The following is a 26,388-nucleotide window of genomic DNA, read 5'->3' on the forward strand; positions in this document are numbered from 1 at the left end:
TTTATTATGTACATGTTTTTCATGTAAAATATTTTGAGGAAATATATTTATTGGGCATGAAAAGACAGATAGAAGTTGGTTGTAAAGGTAACAGATTGTGGTCTATGTGATACATGGACAGAGCCAAGAACTTGTGAGATGGGCCTTAAGTGAGTTGTTGAATAGAGTGGTACTAGCTGCAGAAGTCACAGATGGGGGGAGAGAGATGCTGCCAGAGAGGGATTTTCAACCTTTTTGGTTCAGTAGTCATTTATCATAGCTGTAAAGGTTTGATGGGGCCACCTTACCATAAACAACATGCATATTCACAGTTTAAGCAGTATGCTGTGGAGGTTGTTGTGGGACATGCTGAGGGCTGGATAAAATGCTTTGGTGGTCTGCAGTCTAGTCTGTGGGCCACCTACTGGACATCATTGTTGTAGGAGAAGTGCAGGCAAGTGCTGTGGCATGTAATGAGGAGAAGGGAGAAAGTGTAAGATGCAGTCATAAAAGAAAAGCCAATAGGAGTGATGCATACAAACAATAGTGCCAGGTGACAAAAAGAAAATAACAGAACCAGAGATGACCATGCAAGAATCAACACAAGGAGAGAAGGAGGGCAGCTGGTAGTGAGGGTCCTGCAGACTGATGGGAGGACCAGAGAATAAATTGACAAATCTCATACTTAGTACAGTAGAGGTGGGATTATAACCAAATGGACCAAGGGGCACCAACGTAATCAACTGACTCTGTGGACGGCTGGGTAGTAGAAATGGAGAAGTAATGGTTACAGAAAGGAGATGTATGGCAAAGGAAGTTAAGAAAGCCAGAGACTGTGTGAGGTTGTAGAAAAGAGTTTTGAGTATTCACAGATGAAATCACCATGGTATTTAAGAGTATTAGCAGGGATACAGGAGAAACTGGCATTTGGAACAAAGGATTAAGGCTATATCATCAATACTTACAGACATCTCATAAGGCAAGCCACCACACAATCCAACATTCTGGTCATTGGAGGTTCCATTGTAAAACACACTGATGTCCCTCTCACCAGGCTGAGTAAGGAGAAAGTCACAGTCAGTTGCTTATCAAGGGCCAGGATCCACCACATTACACACACACACACACTCAGGTCACTATACCACAAGTACCAATATGACTAAGTCATAGTCTATGCGAATGTAAATGACCTCAGATGTACCTCCCTAGACTACATGAAGACAGACATCATAGAATATGCGTCCATGGTATGAGCCTAGTGATGATCACATTTTACTTTCTCCAAGGATTATGTCAAAATACTAACAGAAGATGACTGACTTTAATAATTGCCTCACTTTCTGTTGTCATTCTAAGGGGGTGCAATATGTGTCAGCATGGAAGATATGGTCAACAGACTACTCTACTTTGCCAGGGATGGTCTGTACCTCTCCCCTCTCGGGTTTTAAATATTAGCTGAAACATTGTTTTCCCCCATATTGCCTTTTTTTAGGCAATGCCAAACTGAAAGTGCTTCTGACATAGCAAATCAAAACCAAAAAAAAAAAAATCTAAAGGTGTTACTGCTCAGTTGCTAGGAGTCTATACAAAAAGCTTCACTCTCTATAAGCTCTCCTCACCCTAGAAAATGCTGTCATCTGTGCAGTCACTGAGACCTGGTTTAAAGCCATGGAGAGCATACCTGCAGTATAAAGCTGCATTGCCTTCTACACATTCAGACTAGGTACTACACAGAGAGGCACTAAAGGTGGAGGTGTCTTGATTGGCATCAAAAATAATCATACCTCAAGGATGGTCAAACAGGGCAATGCACTTGAGCTTCTGCATGTTCAAATCACAAGAGGCAAAATCCCTTAACAATTCCTTGCAAACTATAGGTTCCACTCTATGACTCAGAAAACCCATAACATGTTTAAACTCATTGGATACACTTACCATCCAACCCAATACCATATTCATAGGTGACTACAATTACCCTACTATTGAAAGGGAATCATATACAACACCAAAACTTGCAGGCACAGATATTCCTGGATTTTGTAAACACAAACTCTCTCAACAAGATTGTCAATATACTGACCAGGGATGCAAAAATACTGGATCTGGTCCTCACTAATATGGGAGAGTGCTGCACACCCCCAAGTGTAATGTCTTTTTGGTAAGCCCAGACCAAAAAATTATCTCCTTTGAAATAAAAAATAAAACTTGGAACCCCAGGTAACCCTGGAATGTTCAAGAACTACTCTAAGGCTAACTTCCTACTATTAAGTGATAACCTGGCAAAATTTCTAGCCCCCATAAATCCTAAGACCACTATTGCATACGCAGAAAGGTGCACAGAAACCCTATACAAGCATATTAACAGCTACACAGAGGCAGCTGTACCAACCAGGAAGAAGTACAGAACTAACTCAATAAACACGCCACCCTAGTAGAATCACAGCATCAATAGGCTGTATAGCATATGGAAGAAAATCATGGGAAAATCTGGACATGCAACACACAGCAGGATAAAAACAGTCATCAAACTAAAACAACTTAAAAAACAAAGTCTAACAAAGCTAAATTTGAGGTAAATTTGGCTTCCCAGGCAAAGGACAATCACAAGGTATTCTTTGGCTATGTCTTAAACTCAAAGGCAATACACAATTGTGTTTGGAGATCATTGTAAATGGAGTCATGTATACTGAGCCAGACGATATAGAAAACCTACTGGTCAACAAATTCAGCTCCAAATTTACCGGTCTCTCCCCCTCAGCCTCCCTTCAGGAAATACTATCAAGTATAACTCCCTTCACATTCACTAGATAACAGGTCCTTAATGCGCTCTGTAATGCCATGAACACTGCATCAATGGGCTGGGCCCAGACAATATCCCAGAATGCCTTCTAAATAGCACTAAACTTGACCTATCATGCTCTCTGGAATTGCTGTTTAACTGTAGCCTTCAAGCATGCTTCCTGCATCACAAATGGAGAACAGCTACAGTCATTCCTCTGCATAGAGGTGAGCCATATACACACCCTGGAAACTACAGGCCCATAAGTCTCGCTAATCAAATATGCAAAGCCATGGAAAGAATTATCATGGAAATAGTCAATAATGACATAGGAAATTTCCAGACACTGGACCCAACCCAGTATGGTTTTGTCAAGGACAGGTCATGCCTACTCAACCAGGTGGACATCTTCGAGAAGGTCACCAAAGTAATGGATGAGGCCAAAATTTTTCACACTGCCTATCTTGATCTGGCCAAGGCATTTGACACAATATCCCACTCGGACATTGTTGACAAAGTCAAGAAGTTAGGTATAAACTCTTCTGTCACCCAGTGGATAGCCAGCTGGCTCACAGACAGCACCCAGGAAGTTAAAATTGGAGAGTTCACCTCTACAAAGCAGCCAGTCACAAGCAGAGTCACCCAGGGAACAGTCCAGGAACTGCTCCTTTTTAGCATTTACTTCTCTGAAATCAAGGCCAATGTCAATGGCCTCTGGCTGATTAATTTTGTAGATGATTGCAAATTAGGAGCAGACATAGAATCCCCTACCAACACAAATGTTCTCCAGAAAGGGATGAAATAGACAAATAGCTGGTGTCAGAGCCATGGACTAAAACTAAATGATAAGAAATGCATAATGCATAATAGTGTCCTTCATGAAGTCATCCACCACTCGTAATTATCATATTAACAACACACCCCCTAAGAGATGACTCAGTAGTAAGGGACTTGGGGACACACATAGATAATAATTTAGCCTTTGACCATCAGGTGTCTACAGTAGTGAGGAAATCATTATCATCAAATAAATGAATAAATAAATAAACAAACATATCCAAAAATCTTTCCTGCATTCACCTAATTACAATTAGAGTTCCTGCAAACTTTACAATAAAATGCCGTTTTACATAGTTTCTGTAAGATTTTCTGGGTATGTGGCTGAAACTTGAATACATTTGTATTCAATTGTTCTTCATGTACTCTGCTGTTCATTTATTGTTTTGTGGAACTTTTCTCCCTGGGCCTCCACTGAAAAAGGACCTGTGGCTAGTTGGAATTTCCTGGTAAATAAATAAATAAATAAATGAATACATACATACATACATACATACATACATACATAAATACATAAATTCTGTGTTGTGCAACTTATACACAAAGGTATGGCATCTAGGTCCAAGGAGGTCATTGTTCCATTGTATTCAGTATTCATCAACCCTATCATTGAGTACAGTGCTGTCTTTGGTAAGTACCTAAAAAGTCACATCAAACAATTAGAACATCCACAGAGGTTCCTCATCAAAGAATACAAGGAGTAAGAAACATGTCCTGTGCAGACTACATCAAGGTCCCATCCTTGTATTCTGTCTCCTACAGGCTGTTGAGGGAAACTCTATACCTAATCTACAAGGCATTGTCTGACCCCACCTGACTGGACCTCCTGCATATCCACAAAACAAACAGCACGAGAATTACTCATTCTAAGGATGAAAACCATGTGATGTAAATAGGACTTGCTGGTGAGACAGGAACATATCCCAGCAATTAACCCTTCTCTGGAACAAGTTCCTCATCCATGTAAAGCAGAGGGCCTTCCTAACCCAATTCAAGGGTAACTTGGATAGTTGGATAGAAAACAGGAAATTCAGCCTAGATTTGGCAACTATGTCTCTAATGGAGACAGGCAGGCTGTTAAAGGTTTGTTTCCCATACCCATGGTTGTAAATGTTTCATCTCCCAAGCCCCTGCTTATACTTATCAGGGGTACCGGAATTAGATTAGATCTGGGATACATGGCTAGGCTTAAAAAAATGCCCTTGTGGTCATTAGCCTATTCCACACCTATGAAACTATAAGCTGTTAATAAGCTACTTCCAGTGGTATAGGGTTGGATTCATCTGATTAAAGTGTGACCTTGAGCAAGTAACTTAACCAGGCAGTGCTTTTGGACAATTGTAAATTTGAGGTAGGCTCATTAATGGTCTCCTGGACTACATGCCTTGGAACTACCCAAAAACATATGAAACTAAGAAACCAGATTATAGTGAAACCGGTCTCACTGCTCAGACTTAGCAAATCAAGAAAGAAGGTGGCAGAAGTGGTCATCAAGTATGAGGGGTGGCCATATTGTGGTTTATGTAGCCACCAGTGGCTTGTCAGAGGAGAGCTAAGGTGGTCACCGGGTATGAGGAGTGGAAACATTGTGGTCTATGTAGGCACCAATGACCAGTCAGATGAGACAGCCAAGGTAGAAGCAGTGAAGAGGTCCGGGTTGCTCAGCTGGATTCTGCAGTCTGTTTTACAACTTGGGGGACACAGAGTATCACAGTTATGTTTGGTGAAGCCCCATCCCATTTTTGTGAGGGCAGATCTGTTTTGAAAGCTGTGTTTACAATACATTATTGTACTATCAACCCAAAACAGTGACAGTGACAATACAAGAATGGAGCTGCAGTTGTCAAGGTGAAATATTTTCTGTTTTTTATAAAGCATATCTGCAGACATGTGCCTAAATCCAAATGAGAGGGTGTCAAGTCAAGTTGTCCCATTCAACAATAGTTTCAGGGTGTGCACACTTATGCAACCAGCGTATTGTACATTTTTTATTTTTTATATTTTTTTCCCCTAACAGATTTGTTTGTTTTTCAATTGAATTGTACAGGTTATAGGTCACATTAAAGGTGGGAAAAGTTTGAAATGATTTATTGTTGTCTCATTTATTTGCATCACAAAAACCTGGCATTTTAACAGGGGTGTGTAAACGTTTTATATCCACTGTCTAATATATATATATATATATATATATATATATATATATGTATGTATATGGGTCCTATCAGTTGACTGAGTTTTCTCAAACTCGAAATTCATATGGCGAAGATCATACGATCGAGTTTTTGAAAACCCAAAGCTTTTGAATGGAGATTGTGGTACAGTGCGGATCAGGAAATACCCTTTTCCTCACTGTAGTTTGATCTCAGAATTGGTATATATAATTTTCAGGGGGTGTGGGTTGTACATGGGGGCTTGCCCCTGTAAAAAAGTAAAAAAGGTAGGTTTCTTTTTTGTTTTTTTGTGTTTTTTTTATGTTTGAGCTTTTGGAAACTCAATCATCCCTGTCACTATTCCTGGCTGTGTTCTACATGAACTACAGAGTGAACTGGCACCTCATCCGTGTGCTCTGTTCAATCATAACCTCAACTCAGGCTTTGACCCTACCAAATGGTGCACTGCTACAGTCATCCCTCTCCAAAAAGGAGGAGCGACTACAGACCCCTGGGAATTATCACCCCATTAGCCTGACGAGTCTGATATGCAAAGCAATGGAACTCATCATCATGGGCCTAACAAACAAGGATATAGGGAATCTCCAAACTCTGGATCCTATACAGATGGTCGACTTCTTTGAGTCAGTCACCAGAACTGTGGTTTAAAGCAAGGGGGTTTATAGAGCCTATCTTGATCTGGCCAATGCCTTTGATACCATTCCCCACTCAGGAATCACATAAAAACTCACTAAGCTAGGCATCATCCCCTATATCACTAGGTGGGTTGCAAACTAGCCCACAGATAGAACCCACAGTGTGAAAGTAGCTCACTCCAAGTCAGACTGCCCAACAGTCACAAGTGGAGTCCCACAGGGTTCGGTCTTGGGTCCTCTTCTGTTTGGTATCTACTTCTCTGAAGTCCAGGCCAACACGAAGGGACTCTGGCTGGCAAAGTTCGCAGACGATTGCAAGTTGGGAACTATTATTAACTCCCCAAGTGATGTTGACATCCTACAGGAAGGCCTCAATGAGACCAACGACTGATGTCAGTACCATGGCTTTAAGTTCAGTGCCAAAAAATGTGTCATCATCCCCCTTGGAAAAAACCCGGTTCCCTTGAATTACCACATTGATGGTAGTCCACTGAACAAAGAAGGAGTTATAAGAGATCTGGGAGCACAGGTTGACAGCAACCTCTGTTTTGACCACCACGTTGCCACTGTGGTCAGAAAGTCCTTCTATGTGGCACATCTCATTACTAAGGGTTTTGCATCCAGAAACAAAGAGGTCATTGTCTCCCTCTACTCTTCCCTCATTAGGCCAAACATTGAGTACTCCATTTGGCATTTACCTCACTAGACATCTGCAACAACTGGAGACACTGCAAAAGTACCTCAAAACGAGGATCCTAGGCCTTAAACACTTGTCCTATATGGACAGACTAAAAAAACTCCAACTATTCTCTGCCTCATATCGCCTACTTAGAGGCTATCCCTGCTTGACTTACAAAGCCATGGCTGATCCAACTCTGTTAGAAATGCTACATCTAAAGAAATCCCAATTCCTCCGCACCACATGCTCCAGAGACCTCAACCTCATTATCACAATCAACAGAACATGCTGGAGGGACAGGTTCATAACCCAGCGACTGCCCATGCTATGGAATAGGCTTCCTATACATGTCAAGCAGAGCACTTCACTGTTCCTCTTCAAGAGAAATCTTGATGAGTGGATGGGAAACAGAAAATTTAACACCGGGGATCACTCCAGTGGCTCTACTCAACAGAGGCACTAGGAACTAAGGTCAGGTGGCATGATGCCAGGGTAATCCTATGGGCTAGGCTTGTAAAGGCTCCAAGGCCATTAGCCTAGTACACACCTATGAACCTATGAACCTATATGATCTCAACCATATGAATTTCGAGCTTCTGAAAACTCAGTCATCTGACATAGACTCATATAGATATATATGTCTATATTTATATGAATCTGGGTTTATTATGTGTGATTGAATGATTATAACATTGACATCTGTTTTGTCAACACCATTTGGTCGACATAAACAGATGGTTGACATATTGAAGAGATTGACAATTCCTGGGTAGGGAAATATTCCCTTTCACCAGGGACTGTGCAATCTCAGAATTAGTATATATAATTAGCAGGGGATGGAGGGGGGCTGACCCTCAGGCAAAACACTTGCTATTTGTTTAGCATCTTCCATTGTAATCCTTACAACATGTTCAGAATGTGTCAGCTTTATGTTTTGACATTAGTAAGTCAAATTTTTGGAATGTCAATGTCGTGATCTTTTGATCACAAATTATCAATCAGGACTATCACTGGTTTATTTGAGGTTTATAACCAAAATAATGAAAAATGCTTGGAGCTAGCAATGACCTAGACAGAATATCAATAGCACAGAAATGTATTCAATGAATATTAACCACTTTTTTTCTTCCCAATCGTGGACTTCATCAGCATCAAAAATAAAACTCCATTTCATGTATTTAAAACCATTCAAAGTGATGTCACTTAGCTATGCTACCTTATCAAACCAATTAAATTTGTTCTCAAGTGAAAACAGTTGTTAAAACCTTCGAGAAGTTAAATCATTTCAAAATATATCCAGTAAAAAGTAAAGGGAAAACATTTCTAACTTACAGCCTAGAGAGGATCTAAGTTTCAAAAAATATAAAAAGATAATCATTCAAACCAGGATTAAATGATGCATGTTAATGGATCTACCATACCAGTTCTTTGGATTCAAGTATGGCTCCATATGCTTCCACAGTTATTTTCAACAACATGTCAATTATAAAAAAAAAAAAAAAAAAAACAAAACATAAACCTTTTAAAGTTTTTACAGTCTAATGAATGTCTAAAATATGATCCCGATGCTGTATGCATGTTTGTAAATTCTATCTCTCAACCTTCTGTCTGTTTTGCCTACATAAAAAGCAGTAATAATGTGGCAAGATGCCAGATAGACCACCCTTCTAATCTCACAATCAAAGGCACCAGGAAATCCAATAGTTCTGTCATATCCTTCTGCTATGGTACAGGAATCCTTAATGATGAAGTTATTTTTGTAAAAACAAACAATCCTTTTATTGGTCTAGCAACTGATTACAATAAAATTTCAACATTTAAAACACATTTAAACTAAAGCAAGGAGAATTAAACAACTACTACAATCTAAAGTATGTTTCATGTATTAAGAAAGTAGTCTGTCCGCTCACAGATTTCTTTCCATCTTATAATTAATCCTAAACACTTCACATCCTTAAATTTAATTTAGAGATAGATGTGCGATCTTAGTAGGTAACATTGAGTTGCTCATAGTAATGAGTATTTGACCCATGAATATTTGTTAAAATAATCCTTTAATGCATCACTTATTAAGCCATTGATGAATTTACAATTACAACATTGATCACATTTTGCCCACTTTTTGGATGAAAACACTTAATCTTCAATGAATGAATTTTTGTGTTATCAAAATCTAGCCCGAATTGTTGCTGGTTTCCAATGTTTATCATTTATTTGGGTTATTTGTCTTACGTTGGTTTCACTTTTGGTGTTTGGAGATCTGAGGTTTAGTCGACAAAACGGATGGTTGATATAATGGGGAATTTGCCCTTTCCCTGGGGATTGTATGATTTTTGAGTTAATATAACTGAGGGAGGCTAACTAATTAAGCATTAATAAACGTTTTTCTTTTCCATTGATAGCTCTTTTTAAATATTTATATTCAGACTTTGAAACTTAAATGCATTGTTACTATTGTTTGCACATTTGTATTCAGACTTTGAAACTTAAATGCATTGTTACTATTCTTTGCACCCTGCATAAAAAAGGAGTTTATTTATATGGTCAAGTTGCATCCTTGAAGCATGCTCAGAAGTGTGTTGATGTCAGCATTTTTGATGTTAAAGTGTCATCATTAATTTGCTTACAAAATGTCAATTTTACCTGGATCACTATATCATTATTTATCTATCTATATATATATGGGTCTATTTGTTATGATCAATGACTCAAATATTGACGTTCATAATGTCGACCAGAAAATATTGACATTACAAATGCTGAGAAGCTACTACTCATATGATGAGCAACAGCCTAGGCACATGAAAAAATAAAACATTAAAATTAAACAAAAGTATTTTTTATTTTTATTTTATTTTTTTTGCAGGGGGAAAGCCCTCTGCATCCCCACTCCCCCTCATAATTATGCATACTAACTCCGAGATCACACAATATAAGGCAAAAGACATATTCACATATGCCAACTATTGTGTGATCTTGCATATCTGTTGACCATCTGTTTAGAAGACCAACTTTTGTTGACTAAACAGATGTCAACACAACTGTAGTGCTGACCATATTCTGTGCTTATAACTAGCTATATATATATATATATATATATATATATATATATATATATATATATATATATATATACACACACACACATGTGTGTGTGCAGATAGATACAGATATATGTGCAGATAGATACAGATATATATATATATATATATATATATATATATATATATATATATATATATATATATATAAAGATATATATATAGATATATATATATAAAGATATATATATATATATATATATATATATATATATATATATATATAGATATTACGTCAGAAAAATAGATCGACACACATACCTCATCACACACTAAGGCTGCCATATGACTACTTTGTCTTGTTGCAAAATCTGGGCTTGTGCTCAATGGATCAGCACTGCTGCTGCTTGTACCTCCCTGTGATCATACCGTGCTCCTACATGCTCTTTCCACAGTTCCTGCTGCAGCCACAGCACACACTTGCCTTATTGCATTCATTGCTTATGAGCAGTGGGGCTTATTGTGCATGCACATTAAATAAAGGAGGGTTAGATACAATTGCAGACACAGTATTTCTGAATCCCAGTCTAACTATATATTTTTTCATGAAATAAAAAATAATAAAATGAAAAAAAGAAGAAAAGAAATCACAATAATGTTGTCAGCCACAATCTGTGACCCAAACTGTATTCCAAAGAAATACTACGCTCTTTGTATTGTCACATGATATGTGCATATGCAGTATTTCTGTTCAATATATTTGCTGACTCATGCAAAAAATACAGAAGCAGAAAAATGTATGTCACACTAAAATGGAGTTATTTTACACTTGTAAGAAATGGATTTTTTCAAGTAACGCTGTTGTATGATGGCACTCTATCTTATGTTTATGTGGGCAAGTTTAACTTAAAACAACTATAAAAAAAAATCCTGCTCCATGACAAATGGTTAAAAATACTACATTAATAAATTTATGTATTTAACATTTGTTAACTGAGAAAGTCCGACTTGGAACAAGTCAATTTTCAGCAGAGGCCCGGGGAGAAAAGCTCCACATGTATGTCTTTGTAATGTGGGAGGAAACCGCAGCACCCGGAGGAAACCCACATGGACAGTGGGAGGACATGCAGACTCCGCACAGAAGGCACCCCAGCCAAGAATCGAACCAGAGAACCTTTTGCTGTGAGGTGATAACACTACCGCTGCACCACTGCACCTTAATAACGCAAACAGACTGATTTTACTAATGTTCATTCAATGAATCAATCACAGGACCATAGGATCATAGGAGATTACTAGGCGTTTGACCCGGAGGTCATTTCAAGCCTAGCCGTTTCACCTAAATGTAATACCATAGTAATGCTAACCAATACCCAAGATTGCATTTAATAATGATTGCCCATGTCCAGGAGGGATGTGGGTGCTATCTCCTTCAAGAATTTACAATGCCCCATCCGCCCGTCCAGTTTTCTCTTGAATAGTGTCATAGATGTGCTCTGTTTCACATAAATTGATAGCCTATTCCAAAGAAGCAGCAGATGCTGGGAGACAAATTAGTTCCTCCAACATGTCCTATTTAAATCACAGAGCATATTTAGGTCCCTGGAATGGGTAGCTCTAGTCCCATTTGATTTATGTATATGCAGCAAGTTCATTAGGTTTGGGTCTGAGATTGCTGTGTAAGCCAGGCATAAGTCTCTTCTATGAAGTCTATATGATACAGAGCATAATGACAGGGACTTTATTCAGTCTGTGTAAGACACATGCTGGAGTCCCTTGATCATCTTTGTTAGAAACCTCTGAGGTGTCTTCAATTGCTGCAGGTGCTTTGTACAGTATATGCCGAATGGCGTGTTATACTTAATTAAAGGGCCAAATTAGTTCCAAGTATAGAGGGGTTATAACCTCCTTTGCTCTCATGGTGATGCCTTTACTAATCAAGTGTACTACATAGAAAGCCTTCCTTACATGGTGATCGAAGTTAAGGTCGCAGTTAACTTGTGATCCCAGATCCCTTACCACTTCATGGGCACTTAGTGTATTGTTGATTTGATAGTGTGAAGGGACATTATTTGTGCCGAAGGGAATGATGATGCATTTCTTTACATTCATTTTGAGACTGTGACTAAGACCCAGTTATTGGTATACGTAAGACCTTCCTGGAGTATACTGACATCATCTGTGGATTCAATAATTGCACCCAGTCTACAGTCATCTGCAAACTTTGTCAGTCACAACCCCTTAGTTTTGACCTGAACTTCTGAGAAGTATATACCAAACAATAGGAGGCTCAACACTAACCCCTTTGGCACCCCACTGGTAACAGGTCTGCTGGTTGATGTGGAGTCACCCACTTTGGCACTGTGTGTCTGGTTTGTGAGCTAGTTGGCAACCCATCTTACAACAAAGGGGTTTACATTTAGTTTGCTAAGTTTATTGGAAAATGCCTGAATGTGGGATTGTGTTAAAAGCCTTTGCCAATTTGAGGTATGCTGTGTGCACATATTTGCCCTTGTCAATGGCCCTAGAAACATTTTTGAAGAAAGCCACCAGATTTATCAGACAGGATCTGTCCTTGAGGAAACCAAATTGGGTTGATCCAGGGTTTGGAGGCCCATAATGATAAGTTCCATAGTCTTACAGATGAGGCTGATGAGGCTTATGGGTCTGTAATTTCCTGGGTCTGTTGCTTGGCCACATTTGTGGAGAGAAATAACTGTTGCTGTTATCCATTCCACAGGAACAATGCCTGTAGTTAGGCTATGCTTGAAAAGGGTACTTAATGATAATGCTAGTTCATGTTTTAGCCTGTTTCAAAGACAGTCTGAGATGCCTTCTGGCCCCATAGAGGCTGTGTTTTTTGCCTTGGACAAGGCTTTAATGATCTGCTCTTCAGATATGTAGGGTGGGGGGTAGGGAAGGTTTGTGATAAGTTTGGAGGGGATAAGGGATTGAAATTTTTGCCAGACTTATCTGCTAGCAGGTTTGCTATCTCTGTGAGGTCAATGTGTGTGATACCTTTAGTCACCGGTTCTGCGCATGCTTGGGTCCAATCTTTTAGGCTACATACATATCTATAAAAAGCCTTGTGGTTATCCTTGGCTGTGCTTGTTTTTCTCTAAAAAGTCCTTAGAGGATTTGAAAGTTGTCTCATTTGCCTGTTGAGGATAAGGAGGGTGTTTTTCTATTGTTGGGGCTTGCCTTTGTTTTCTTGTCTTTTTTTGGACAGCATCTTTTTGTATTTATTGTAAAGTTTGTTGATGCTGGATGTCCACCATGGTGGCTTGGTTTTACTTGGGGCTCTGGCTTTGATTCTTTTTGTTACAGCTTACTCTATACTCTTATGTAAGTGATTGTACAGGGCTTTAGTGTAAGCATCGGTGTAATTACCACTTCCAGCTGGGGGTGGGGCATGGAATGCATTTATACCTTCAACTAAGAGGGTATAGTTTGCCTTGGTGATGTTTTTTAGACTCCTTCTGCCCTTTGTGAGTTATGGTGTTAGTGCCAGCTCAAAGGAATTTAAATAATGCAGTCATTTAGAATATAATTGAATATCATGTGAACAGTTAATTTATACTAGTCACATATATAAATACATATTAAGTAGACATTTAAACAAGAAATGAACATAAATAAATCAAGCTACAAGTGTCAAAAGGAGAGATAGCATCTTAATAAATAGTTTGAAATACAATATGAAGGTAACAATTGTTTAAAGAAAATATGGTATTTAACAGTAGTCAAAGCAAAAGAAGAAATATTGCATGTAAGCAAGCATGAATTTGTTGCAGTTTACTTGTATTACCAAACTAATAGAAGGAAACTAGCTAACTAACTAACTAATTAACTAACTAACTAATTAACTAAGCAATAACAGCTTTTTTTTTCTTTTCCTTTCCATTGATAGCACTGCTTAGATATTTGTATTCAGGTTTTGAAATTTAAATTTAGTGTTAGTATGTTTTCAAATAGGTGATTCTGTGAATGAACTATTGATGAGATCTTTAAGTTTATTTAAATTGCTGACTTTTTTTAAAGATTTTGTTCAGTTCACAAAAGCAGAGCCATACCTGGCTCAGTTAATGCCCAGTGCCACTCAATGTTGAGGCTCAAAAAACAAAACTGCCATTTTCCAATTTGTTACTTCACACCCTTCTCCTAAGAAGTATGAGGTCTAAAGTGCTCTTTGCCTGCTCATTTGTCTTACTGGTGGATGAAACTTGAACTCTCATGCTTGGACTGTCTGAGCTTCAACTTGTCAATGATGGGAGTTCCTCCACAGGAAATTACTATCAGTGAGATTTGCCAGAAGGGATTCCGTTTGAGGGAATTTCCTCCTTTTTTGAGGGAAGTTGTACCATAAGTGATTCCCTTTTTGGGGGAATGTCCCTCTTTTTTGAGTAAGTGCAACCCTGAAGTTGGTGTATATAAGTTTGGGTGTGTGGGGGGATTGTCCCCTCATATCAGGTGATGCAGAGAGGGCTTACCCCCTGCAAAACACTTAAAAAGTGTTTTTGGCAAGATTTTTTTGGCAAATTCAATTCAGGGATTCCAGTCCTTGGTGCATTTACTTTCACCCACTCATAGTGGAAGCCAACTTGTCAAGTAGAGGAGCAAAGAAAAATTCTTCAAATTTAAAGTATTGTAACAAACTGCATGCTATATTTGTAGCAAGCAGCTTGCTGCAAGTTAAATCACACATAAAGTGCTGAAGCAAGAGCATCGGTCCTAACCAGAAAAGCAGCATTTCCCCTAACAGCATTCAGAAATTAATGCACTAGTAATCAATCTTCATTTACCGATCATGCCCCCTAACATCACCTGCCTTGGGTCGCTGTCCCCTTTGCCCCCCTGACTATATTTATGCACATAAGGGTTAGTGAAACAAGTCTGTTAGTGTTATTAAGCTGTGCATATTGTTTCTATTTTTAAAGTTACTAGTTCACTTTTTCTGAATTTTTGTTTTTTATTTTACTTAACTGCTCTGTTCCATGCACCATGACAGATATGTTGGATCTGTATAATAGTTTCTGGTATCTCAGCTGAATTTTATCAACCACTAGACTGGTTCTAGTTTGGTCATGAGGACTCTAACTATATATAAAATAGAACATCCAGATATAAATCTGACCATAAAGTTCATAAGGTCATTCTCTTGGTACATAAGCAACTTTTAAAGCCACGCCAGGAATTTTGAGTAATGTGGAGGAGCACTTGTATTAATAGGTTTTGCACCAATACGGTAGCAAAGATGTGTTTCTGATGCTGCTTCTGCAATATGAGGCAGCACAGAGCAGTAGCAAGGAAATCTTGTACTTGAACATTATTGTTTGTCTCCTCAATCTACTATTGATCAGAATGATTATTAAATGACAGCTTGCAAAACTCAAGACATTTTTGTAAGGTAACCTTGGCCACCTTTAAAAAAGGAATAGTTTGACAGAGTAAAAGCTGTCTTTAAAGAACAGCAGTCATGGTTGCTTATAAGCAGCTCATAAACTGTCAAACTGTTAATGCTTTTTTTTTGCTTGTAAACTGCCTTTAAAGAACAGAACATTTGCACAGTTAGGTTGCATGCTGCCTGCAATACTTAAGGACATATTGTAAATTGTCACAGGTCTGAGTTGTGAGACTCAGACTTGCCAATAACTTCATGGGATGATGAATACTGCTAATTTCAGAATGTTCTTACCCCAGTCTGACCACATTCACACTGACTTACTTAAGTTGCATAAGGTGAATCAAGGCATAACTAATAACTTCTGTTTGTACTGAAGAGCTGTTGGGCAACTATAAATAGCTATGCATGGAAGTAGTAGAAAAACAGCTAAACAGTAGCAAATAGGACCACAGAGACTCAGTGAATTAGTTTAAAATGTATGTTGGAGGGGCATAGCTATTAGCCTTCCTTTTCTAAAATGTGGAATGCTACCTTTCCTAATGTGGAACAAATAGGCAAATTGTGGAATACCTACTGCAAGCTTACTAACAGGTTTGACTTGAAAACAAACAGGATGGTTACATTTGCTATTTTATACCTTAGAAATATTATTTTGATGACTTAATATGATTCAGTATTATTTACCATGGATATCAGTTAAAAACTTTCTTAACACTGAATGTATGACAGAAATTCCTAATGTGGAACTGCAAGAAACCTGGACTTTTTAAGAGTTACAATGAGGAAACTTCCTTATATTGAGGTACAGCCTGTCAGAAGGACATGGCTACAGAAAGATGAAGGGGTGAAGCTGACATCAGAAGTTTTTTAATGCACCATCTTCTGTCATTGATTCCTAATACTTACATTATGCATTGGGGCACTTTCATTGTCCTTCAATGGCTCGGTGATTAGCTGGAGAGTCGTGCTTTGCTGCAACACACATGCTTACTTTCTGTTAAAAAAATAAAGAGAAGGTCAGTATTATACAGCAGATTTAAGATAATTTATTTAAATAAATATGACCTTCATTTCTACACTAAAGACATATCCATCCTGATAGCTAATTATGGCAGGAAAATATTTTAGAGCTTATAACAGGAGATAGGGTAGCTAAATTATTGTTGTAAAAGAGATGTTCATGTATTGCTCCATTTTTGTCAGTGATTCTCTGATGATGTCTATTGTTTCTTGCTGACTATCATTGCAGTGGTTCTTTCCACTATTACCCCACACACACTCATGTTGGCATCCTCCAAACCATAAGTTTAAGCAGGATGTGGTAAAGTAAGCAATATATATCAAACCACAGGGTAAATGGTCACACAGACAAGCCATTCAGTAAAAAACGCAAAAAACATATAACCAAGCTCCAGAGTTCAATGTGTAATACCTTAAACCTCTTGTAGTCAGAAGCTATGTAGCTGAAACACTGGTATGTTCTTAAGGGGTGATTTGAATATATCCCACAGGCCATCACTCATGCACTACAGGAAGTCTAAAGTATTGCACATTGAAGACTTTAGCTTGGTCCAGTCTTTCTTGCAGAGTGTGTGTATGTATGTATATATATATATATATATATATATATATATATATATATATATATATATATATATATGTATATATAATATATATATGTGTGTGTGTGTGTGTATGTATATATATATATATATATATATATATATATATATATATACCATATTTCTTCATAAATAAGACCTAACCAGAGAATAAGGCCTAGCATGGTTTTCCAGGGTGGTCATTATATAAGCCCTACCCGAAAAATAAGCCTCAGTTAAGATCAACAACACACGATGGGTGTGATGAATTATAAAATAATATTATTGACACCCATTGACTGAGGTTATTGTACTCTGCTCGCCATTTTCGGACCATTTGGATACCCAACTTCTTCTCTTTGCAGAAAGTTGTAAGATTCTTTCCATGGAAGTCCTCCACAATTCTTACTGTAACCCTAATCATCACTCACACTTGATGGTTGAGATCCTTGGCCCATAAACACTGGCAGATGCACTTTGATTGGTGAAAGTACAGACAACGCGCAAAAAGCGCACGCACTTGATAGCAAACAGCTGTGGTTGTGTCTTCTTAACCATCGCCATTTTGTGTTGCCACTCCGGTCTTGTAAGTCTTCAATTAACCCCCCCACACACAAAATGAGTGCAAAAAGAAAGAGCTATTCTGTCGAGTACAAGAAAGGAATCATGGAGGACTCTCGGGGAAAGAATCTGATGGCTTTCTGTAAAGTGAAGAAGTTAGATCTCCGAATGGTCCGAAAATGACGTGCGGCGTACGAAAACCTCAACAGGCCAATGAGGGAAATGCTAAGAAGTGCAAGTTTGGATCAGGCTGGCGACCATTATTTCCTGAGCTGGAAGACATCATCTGAAAATGGATTGCTAACAGGAGAGCAAAGGTTTTAGTTGTGTGCAGGGCTGATATTCAAGCATTTGCCCTTGTAATGGCACCACAGTTAGAAATATCCCCAGAAGAATTCAAAGCATAACAACACTGGCTGGATGGCTTCCTTCAGTGGCATGAACTGTCTCTAATAAGATCAATAACACTGTTCAAGTTGGAAGATACTGAAGTTATTAAACGTGCACTTGCGTTCAAGTCCTTTGTTGATGGCATTGACTTTTCTAAATACCAACTCTCCACATGATTGCTATTGATGAAACTGTAGTGTTTATGGGCCAAGAATCTTAAACAACAATTGATCAAAGTGGTGCCTAGTCAATCTGTATTCCCTCCACTGGTTATGAGAGTGCACGTGTTACCTGTATTTTGGCAATTCATCTAGATGGAAAGAAAACACCCACCTCTAATCATTAGTAAGGGTAAGAAAGATAAGATAGCCCTAATGCGTATTTCGGCGGGAGAAAGAGTATAAGACCCGTTTTTTTTTTATTTTCGGGGAAATATGGTATATATATATATATATATATATATATATATATATATATATATATATATATACATACAGTGAGAGATATACACATATACACAGACACACACACAAACACACACACACATAGATAGATAGATAGATAGATAGATAGATAGATAGATAGATAGATAGATAGATAGATAGATAGATAGATAGGTGTATATGTATATATATATATATATATATATATATATATATATATATATATATATATATATATATATATATATATATATATATGGGTCTACTACTAATGCCCGAAACGACGATTCCCCGACGGAAAACTCACCGACGCCAGATGACCGACAGGTAAGTGTACCGACAGGGTGATTTGCCGACAGCGGAAAGACCAACAAGGGAATGTGCGATCGCGACGCTGTAAGTGTGCGATGGTGACGGAGTTAGGAGCGGTCAGGTAAGTGCTCGAGATTGTGGGATGTCGGGTTAGGCTGTGGGAAAGGTGAGTGTGTGTTCGGTCGGAGGAATGGTTCGGGTAAGGTAAGTGTGTGCTAGTGAGGGACTGTAGTTTAGGGACGGGTTAAGTGAGTTAGGGTTAGGGTGCAGGTAGGTGATGTGTGCGTTAGTGTCGGAGCTTGGGCTAGGGGTGGGTTAAGTGAGTTAGGGTTAGGGTGCAGGTAGGTGAAGTGTGCGTTAGTGTCAGAGCTTGGGCTAGGGGTGGGTTAAGTGAGTTAGGGTTAGGGTGCAGGTAGGTGATGTGTGCGTTAGTGTCGGAGCTTGGGCTAGGGGTGGGTTAAGTGAGTTAGGGTTAGGGTGCAGGTAGGTGAAGTGTGCGATAGTGTCGGACCTTAGGGTTAGGGTTTGGGTCAGGGCTAGTGTGTATGCTATGTAGTGTCGCGTGTTGTTTACGTTCCATGTGTCGGTGTAATGGTGTTCGGTGTAATGGTGTTCGGTGTTTTGCGTTGTCGGGTTTGTGTGATGTTGGTCGTCTGGCGTCGGGGAGTTTTCCGTCGGGGAATCGTCGTGTCGGTAATTAGTAGTAGACCCATATATATATATATATATATATATATATATATATATATATATATATATATATACATGTATGTAAAACACCATTAAAACTTTCTAACAGGTACAAGTTTTAAATAATTAAATCAGCAATTACTGAGCAAATGGTAGTAGTAAATTGCTTCTATAGGTATTTGAGATTATATATTATATTCTGTTAGCAGTCAACAGCAATATTTTACAGACCCTTTGGCGCTTTGAATGTTTTGACAAAGGCTGTAGTTTATGTGGGTTGGGGCATTCTTCAGTGTGCGGAGCATCTTACGTGCCCCCCCCAGACTCCTTGTCACTTGCAACTGTCTGGAACAGCCTACCTTAGATTGTCTTTAGGGTTTTTCCATTTGTGGGCTATATGGGGATCTAACACTGGAAGCTAACTGGGATGGATCAAAGCCAGGAGAAAAAAAAAACTTTAGTACAAGAAAGCTTTATCTGAGTGTACAGTACTAGGAATGATGCCATCTTTGATTACAATTCAAGCTCTGGGGAGCTATCCCAAAAATTATGTTCCATCATTGAACTGGTAGACCCACATCCTGAGCATATCAAGCTCTGCATGAATACCTGATGCTCATCGCTGTACCCTTGTAGTGATGATTAAAAGAGGGAATTTCCTTCCTAAGACATGGGTCTCCATGGGTCTCTCTTCAATGATTTCAAAAGTTGTAAGAGTCTGTGGGCTTCTCTTTGAGGATCTCCCAACTCTCTTTACCCTCCACATCATTCAACACAACTTACACTTCTTCACCTTACTCCACCTTTCTACTCTTTTTCTTACCCTCTCCTCCACCTTCTGCTCACTTTCACCTCTCCAATATACATGTATACATTCTATATATCTATTATGAAGTAAAGTCTTATATGTTAAAATTCTACTAAACCTTTCCATCTACTTTTGTTATAGTTTACCCTGTTTGCTTGACTTCTTTACTTCTTTTATAGCTGCCACTCTCCTACAATAATTTTCTATTTTTTTAAATGACCGAATGTTACATTACTGTTTATTTTTAAACCATGCATTATTTTTCAGAACAGGGCCTATGTGATGATAGGAGGTACTGCCAGTAATGCCAGGAGAAGTGGGGCAATGGATGGGTAACATATACCAGCATAGCTAGTGGAATTCTGTAAAGAATTATATATAATTTGTGTATTAAACTGAGTTGTAATGATGCTTGTGTTTAAAAATGTATTTGTGAGCTGCTTGTGTTAAAAATATATCAACAGTGTACCCTGCTGGAAAGCAAAGAAATGTAAGTGCATTATAGTAACTGTTTACATGTATATATTGTAACCAAGGATACAGAAAGAGAAGAGGTTAATCTCAAACTTAAAAATAGTAAAGAAATTAAATACTGGGCATAAGCCATATCTCACAGTTTTGAATGCAGCCAGAGAAAAAAAGCTTGCACTAGGAAGCTTCCTGCATTCTTATTCAGGTGAACTAATTGCTACTCTGAAAGAGTAGAGGTTTGGAATGGTTTTATGACTTCCAGGAGCAGCAGCAGATCTGAGCAAATCCCTTGTGTGGGTATTATTGACACATAGGTGCAAAAATCCTGGCAGCTTCTAGTGATGGTGGATGGTGCGGGAAAAAGAGTCATATGACCAGATGTGTGTGATGTCATTCTCTAAGCTAGAAATAATATTTCAGTATTAGTAGGAGATTGCTCTCAGTATTTTGTCTTGGATCTGACAACAAGGACCACTCACCCACTTCATCTTGCCTTGTGCTAGTAAGTGACCAGGGATAGTAGTTCTGTAAATCAGTTAGGAGCATCTTGTGAGAATAGTTAAGTATTGTTTTCTGTAACTGGCATGAATCTTTCCAGCTGTGTTATTTTTAATCTTTCCTGTCACCAAAACTGTGGCGATTACTGTAAATAAATATTTAGTATATTCATGTTCTTTTATTATTTATTAATAGATATATTAAAATTTTTGATTGTGGCTGGTCATTTCAGAAAATACTTAAGCTTTGAGAGTATTTGCATATATTTATTTGGTGATAACTCTAGCCCCTCCTGAAAGCCTTGCTGTTTGGTCAGCATTACCATTTGTATTAGTAGTAATTGTACACAGTATAACTGTGTACCCTTGTAAGAGCCTTAAAGTAGCTGGCAGGGGTTCTGGTGGCAGTGATAACTACCTTCTAGTCTGGGCAGAATGGGGCACAGCAGGTCAATCTGTGCCAGCCTGTCCCAGGTGTGTTTGTGCAAATCAAATCTCAAAGACAGTGTGTGTCAGCTGCTTGGAACAGGGACACAAGGCACTGGTTCCACAGAGAGGGGCTGGAGGACTTGGCTTGGAACCTTGGCTAAGGATTCAGTTCTAAAGCTGTGCCAGTGGGGAGTCTTACTGGAAGTCTGGAGAGAGAAAGATTGTATCAGCCTCCAGACTGAGCATGTTCCCTGTGTGCTCTTAAGGGAAAGTGTGCTTGATGCAGAGAAGTCTGCATCTGGAAATACTGAATGTATCCATTTGTTTTTCCAAGTGAACATCACTCTCCAGTGTCAGTGGTGAGGACTCGGGCTCCTTGATTAGTGGCCCAGAGTGGGGATGTCATAACCTGAAAGTGGTCAATGATGATCAATGCTCTACCCTCACTTAGCAAATAAAAATGAATAAACAAACAAATAAATAACTCATTGTTATCCCTGTCAGTCAGCATTTAATGTAGCCTGGATGCCCTCAGGAGTTTAATGTCATTCATGTTCCCTCTGAGGCTCAAAGCTATCCTAATTAAAGGAAAGTGCTGCTCATCTTTCCAGTCAATAGACAGACTTGTAGAGTATGTAACAGATGTGTAAATACATCCAGAATGATACATTGGAAAGACCCCACTTCTCCCTTATTGTCTTGCAGTCAGCTGGCATTCATTGGCCCTGCACTATATAAGTTAAATCAGGCAACCATCCAATCTCATGTGCTTCCTTTTCTGAATCTCTCAATGTCTGTCCTGCCACTCACAAGTTGTGATTATCCCAGACTGGAACAGCTGCTCCCCTTGCCTGGCTTGGAAGGATGAGGTAGTAAAGATCTTTCAGTCCAGAGAATGTCTGGTGAATTGTGTGCCACCCCATCTTTAAATGCCTCTGTACTGATTTGGAGAACCATCTCAAGCAACACATAGCCCTTCTAAAACCGCACCACCAACACCCACATATAGCAACACTAAATCCACATATGCAGAGGCCCTTAACTGTAACCTGCCCAAGCAACAAAGACCTCTGAAGCTGAAACGCAAACAAACACCAATCACAACCAATGTGTCACATAGTTCACAACACCAGTGTGCCACCCAGCAACAGCCCCTAAGGCAAGACAATGTACCTAACACTTTAGTCATAGGTGACTCTATTGTCCGGCACACTGATGTCCCTCTCACCAGGTTGAATAAGGAGAAAATTACAGTCAGCTGCCTGTCGGGTGCCAGGATCCGCCACATAACGCATGCACTCAAGTCACTCCACAACAAGTACAAATATGACTTTGTCACTGTCCATGTTGGAGTGAATGACTTGAAACGTACCTCCCTGGACTACATGAAAAGAGACATGGAAGAGCTCTCAGATCATGTGGCCCAGGCAGGTATGACCCTAGCCCTGAGTAGCATCCTGCCTTCGCCCAGAATGATACCACAATATAAGGATAAAATGATTGACTTCAACAATTGGCTAAGCTTATGGTGTCATTCAAAGGGGATCCAGTATCTGTCTGCCTGGGATGACATGATTGACAGACCACGATGCTTTGCCAGAGATGGTCTGCACCTGTTGCCCCTGGGATTCAGGTTACTGGCTAAGGCTCTTGCCACCCCTATAGTGCCTTTTTTAGGCAAACTTCAAAGGACAAAACCACCACCATAACAGGTATAAGCATGCAAAATCTGAAGGTAATGCTACTCAATGCTACAAGTCTAAACCTCAAAATGCACTCTCTCGAGGCACTCCTAAAAATGCAGAACATCAATATCTGTGCAGTAACTGAGACCTGGTTCAAGGCTCCAGAGAGCACCCCTGCAATACCAGGCTACAACTCTTACCACACTTTTCGGCCACCAAACCAGGACCGAAACACTAAAGGTGGATGAGTGTCAATATTCACCAAGGATATTCACACCACCAGGCTAGTTGGTCAACACAATGTGTCTGAAATTCTCCAAGTGCAACTAACACTAGGTAAGACTGCAATCCAAATTGTAGCTTGCTACAGATCCCCCACCATACCCCAAGATTCTCACTACACCTTTTTAAATATACTGGAAAATATTAAGATAGAACCAAACACCCTAATACTGGGTGATTTTAACTACCCTGCCATTAACTGGGAAAACTACTCATGTCCCAACACCTTTGCGCAACGGTTCTTGGAATTCATAAATTCCAATGCCCTGGATCAACTAATCCATAGTCCCACCAGGGGCTCCAATATCCTAGACCTGGTCATTACCAACATGGGAAATCAATGCTCCATACCTATGGTCACCCCCTCGTTAGTCAGGTCTGACCATAAGTTAATCACCCTTAACATCCACATCCCACCCCCACCCCCCAGTAAAGAAACCACCATAAAAAACTTCTCCAAAGCCAACTTCATGCTACTCAAGTCAGAAGTGACAAACTTCATAACACCCATGCAGAGGGTAACTGAAAGTTCAACTGCTGAATCCTACACTAAGGCACTGTATGAGCACATCCACTCAAGCATGAATAGTGCCATCCCAAATAGAACCAAAATGCTCTCATCCAAAAAAAGGAAGCCAATCTGGTGGTCCCCTGCCATAAACAAACTTTACAACAAAAGGAAGAAACTTTTGCAGAAAAGAGGAAAATCCCAGGATGCAAAAAACTCCCTTACTAGCCTCAGTAAGAAACTGAGATGCCTCATAAAATCCTCCAAAGCTAGTTACGAAAATAAAATTGCCAAAGATTCCAAAGACAACCACAAAGCATTCTATAACTATGTCAAGAATCTAAATGGCAATGCTCAGATCTGCTCTGAGCTAAAACAGAATGGCATTAAATATACTGATCCAAAGGATATTGCCAATATCTTGGCAGATCGATTCAGTGCCAACTTCACCCCCCCCCCTCATCCCCTAAATGGCCCATCTCAATACCGGAAGATTGCCAAATTCCAGTAATAATGGCCACACAGGTACAAAACGCACTCTCTAAAGCCAAGAATACAGCATCCATGGGACCAGATGACATCCCGGGCTGTGTACTACATGAACTACAATATGAGCTGGCACCTCACCTAAGTGTCATGTTTAATCATAGCCTCACCTCAGGTTTCGTGCCCACTGAGTGGCGCAGAGCTACAGTTATCCCAATCCACAAGGGGGGATCCACCTTGGATCCCGGAAACTACCGTCCCATCAGTCTGACAAGCCTTATCTGCAAGGCCATGGAGCGTATTATCATGGAACTTATAAACAAAGACATTGGCAACCTTCAAACACTGGACCCCACCCAGTTTGGGTTTGTGAAGGGCCGATCTTGTTTCCTGAACCTGATTGACTTCTTTGAATCAGTCTCCAGAGCCATGGACAAGGGTAAGGTGGTCCACACAGCCTATCTAGACCTTGCCAAGGCCTTTGACACCATCCCCACTCTGGAATCATAGATAAACTTACTAAGTTGGGCATTAATCCCTATGTCACCCAATGGGTTGCTAAATGGCTTACTGATAGAATCCACACTGTAAAAGTAGCCGACTCCAAATCCAGCTCCAGACAAGTGACAAGTGGAGTACCTCAGGGTTCAGTCCTGGGGCGCTCTTGTTTGGCATCTACTTCTCTGAAGTACAGGTCAACACTAAGGGACTCTGGCTAACAAAGTTTGCAGATGACTGCAAACTGGGAGCCATTATTGAATCCCCAAATGATGTGGATACTCTACAAAAGGGCCGTACAGAAACAGATGCTTGGTGCCAGAGCCATGGGCTCAAGCTCAATGCCAAGAAATGTATTGTTATCCCCTTTGGGAAAAACATGTATCCATGAATTACCATATAGGTGGCAGTACACTAAACACAGAAAGTGTGATAAGAGACTTAGGGACACAGGTGGACAGTGGTCTCACCTTCGATAACCACATCGCCACAACAGTCAGGAAATCCTTCTATGTGGCACACCTCATCACGAAGGGCTTTTCATCCAGAAAAAAGGAGGTCATTGTCCCACTGTACTCATCCCTCATTAGACCCATTATAGAATACAACGCCCCATTTGGTATGTACCTCTCAAGACATCTGCAACAAATGGAAAGGCCTCAGAAATACCTCACTAAAAGAATAACAGGCCTAAAGCAGATGCCCTACGCTGACCTCCTTAAAAAACTCCAGCTATACTCTGTCGCATGTCGTCTACTCAGAGGCGATCTCTGCTTAACATACAAGGTCATGTCAAACCCAGAGCTGTTGGACATGCTACACTTAAAGAAATCCCAGTCCCTCAGAGCTACATGCTCCAGGGATCTAAACCTTGTCATCACAATAAACAAAACATGCTGGAGGGATAGGTTCCTGACCCAGAGACTCCCCAGACTCTGGAATAGATTGCCCATACATGTCAAGCAGAGTGCCTCTTTGGACCTCTTCAAGAGGAACCTTGACGATTGGATGGGAGAAAGGAAATTCACCCCAGGGATCACGTCAGTCGCCCTGCTAGACAGGGGTCCAGGAAAGTAAATAATGTGGGAAGAAATAGCCAGGGAATTGTTATGGCTAGGCTTGTATAGGCCCTAGGGCTGATAGCCTAGTACCAACCTATGAACCTATGAACATACTCTTAGGGAATTGGGCACCAATAATTT

The 26,388-nt window shown here is 39.6% G+C and overlaps 1 protein-coding gene across 3 annotated transcripts in view; it reads right to left on the bottom strand.

The window, feature by feature from the left end:
- Window positions 1-26,388, bottom strand: part of LOC122812034 (prosaposin-like) — a 225,816-nt gene that overhangs the window by 60,088 nt on the left and 139,340 nt on the right. For all 3 annotated transcript variants that reach the window (XM_044084280.1, XM_044084278.1, XM_044084277.1), the window contains exon 7: window positions 16,432-16,519. In XM_044084280.1, the coding sequence (XP_043940215.1) occupies window positions 16,451-16,519 (69 nt within the window). In that variant the 3' untranslated portion in view covers window positions 16,432-16,450. The remainder of the gene's footprint in view (window positions 1-16,431; window positions 16,520-26,388) is intronic.

This window comes from Protopterus annectens, chromosome 9.part0 (assembly GCF_019279795.1).
Source record: "Protopterus annectens isolate FY-2018-M chromosome 9.part0, PAN1.0, whole genome shotgun sequence".
NCBI lineage: Eukaryota > Metazoa > Chordata > Ceratodontiformes > Protopteridae > Protopterus > Protopterus annectens.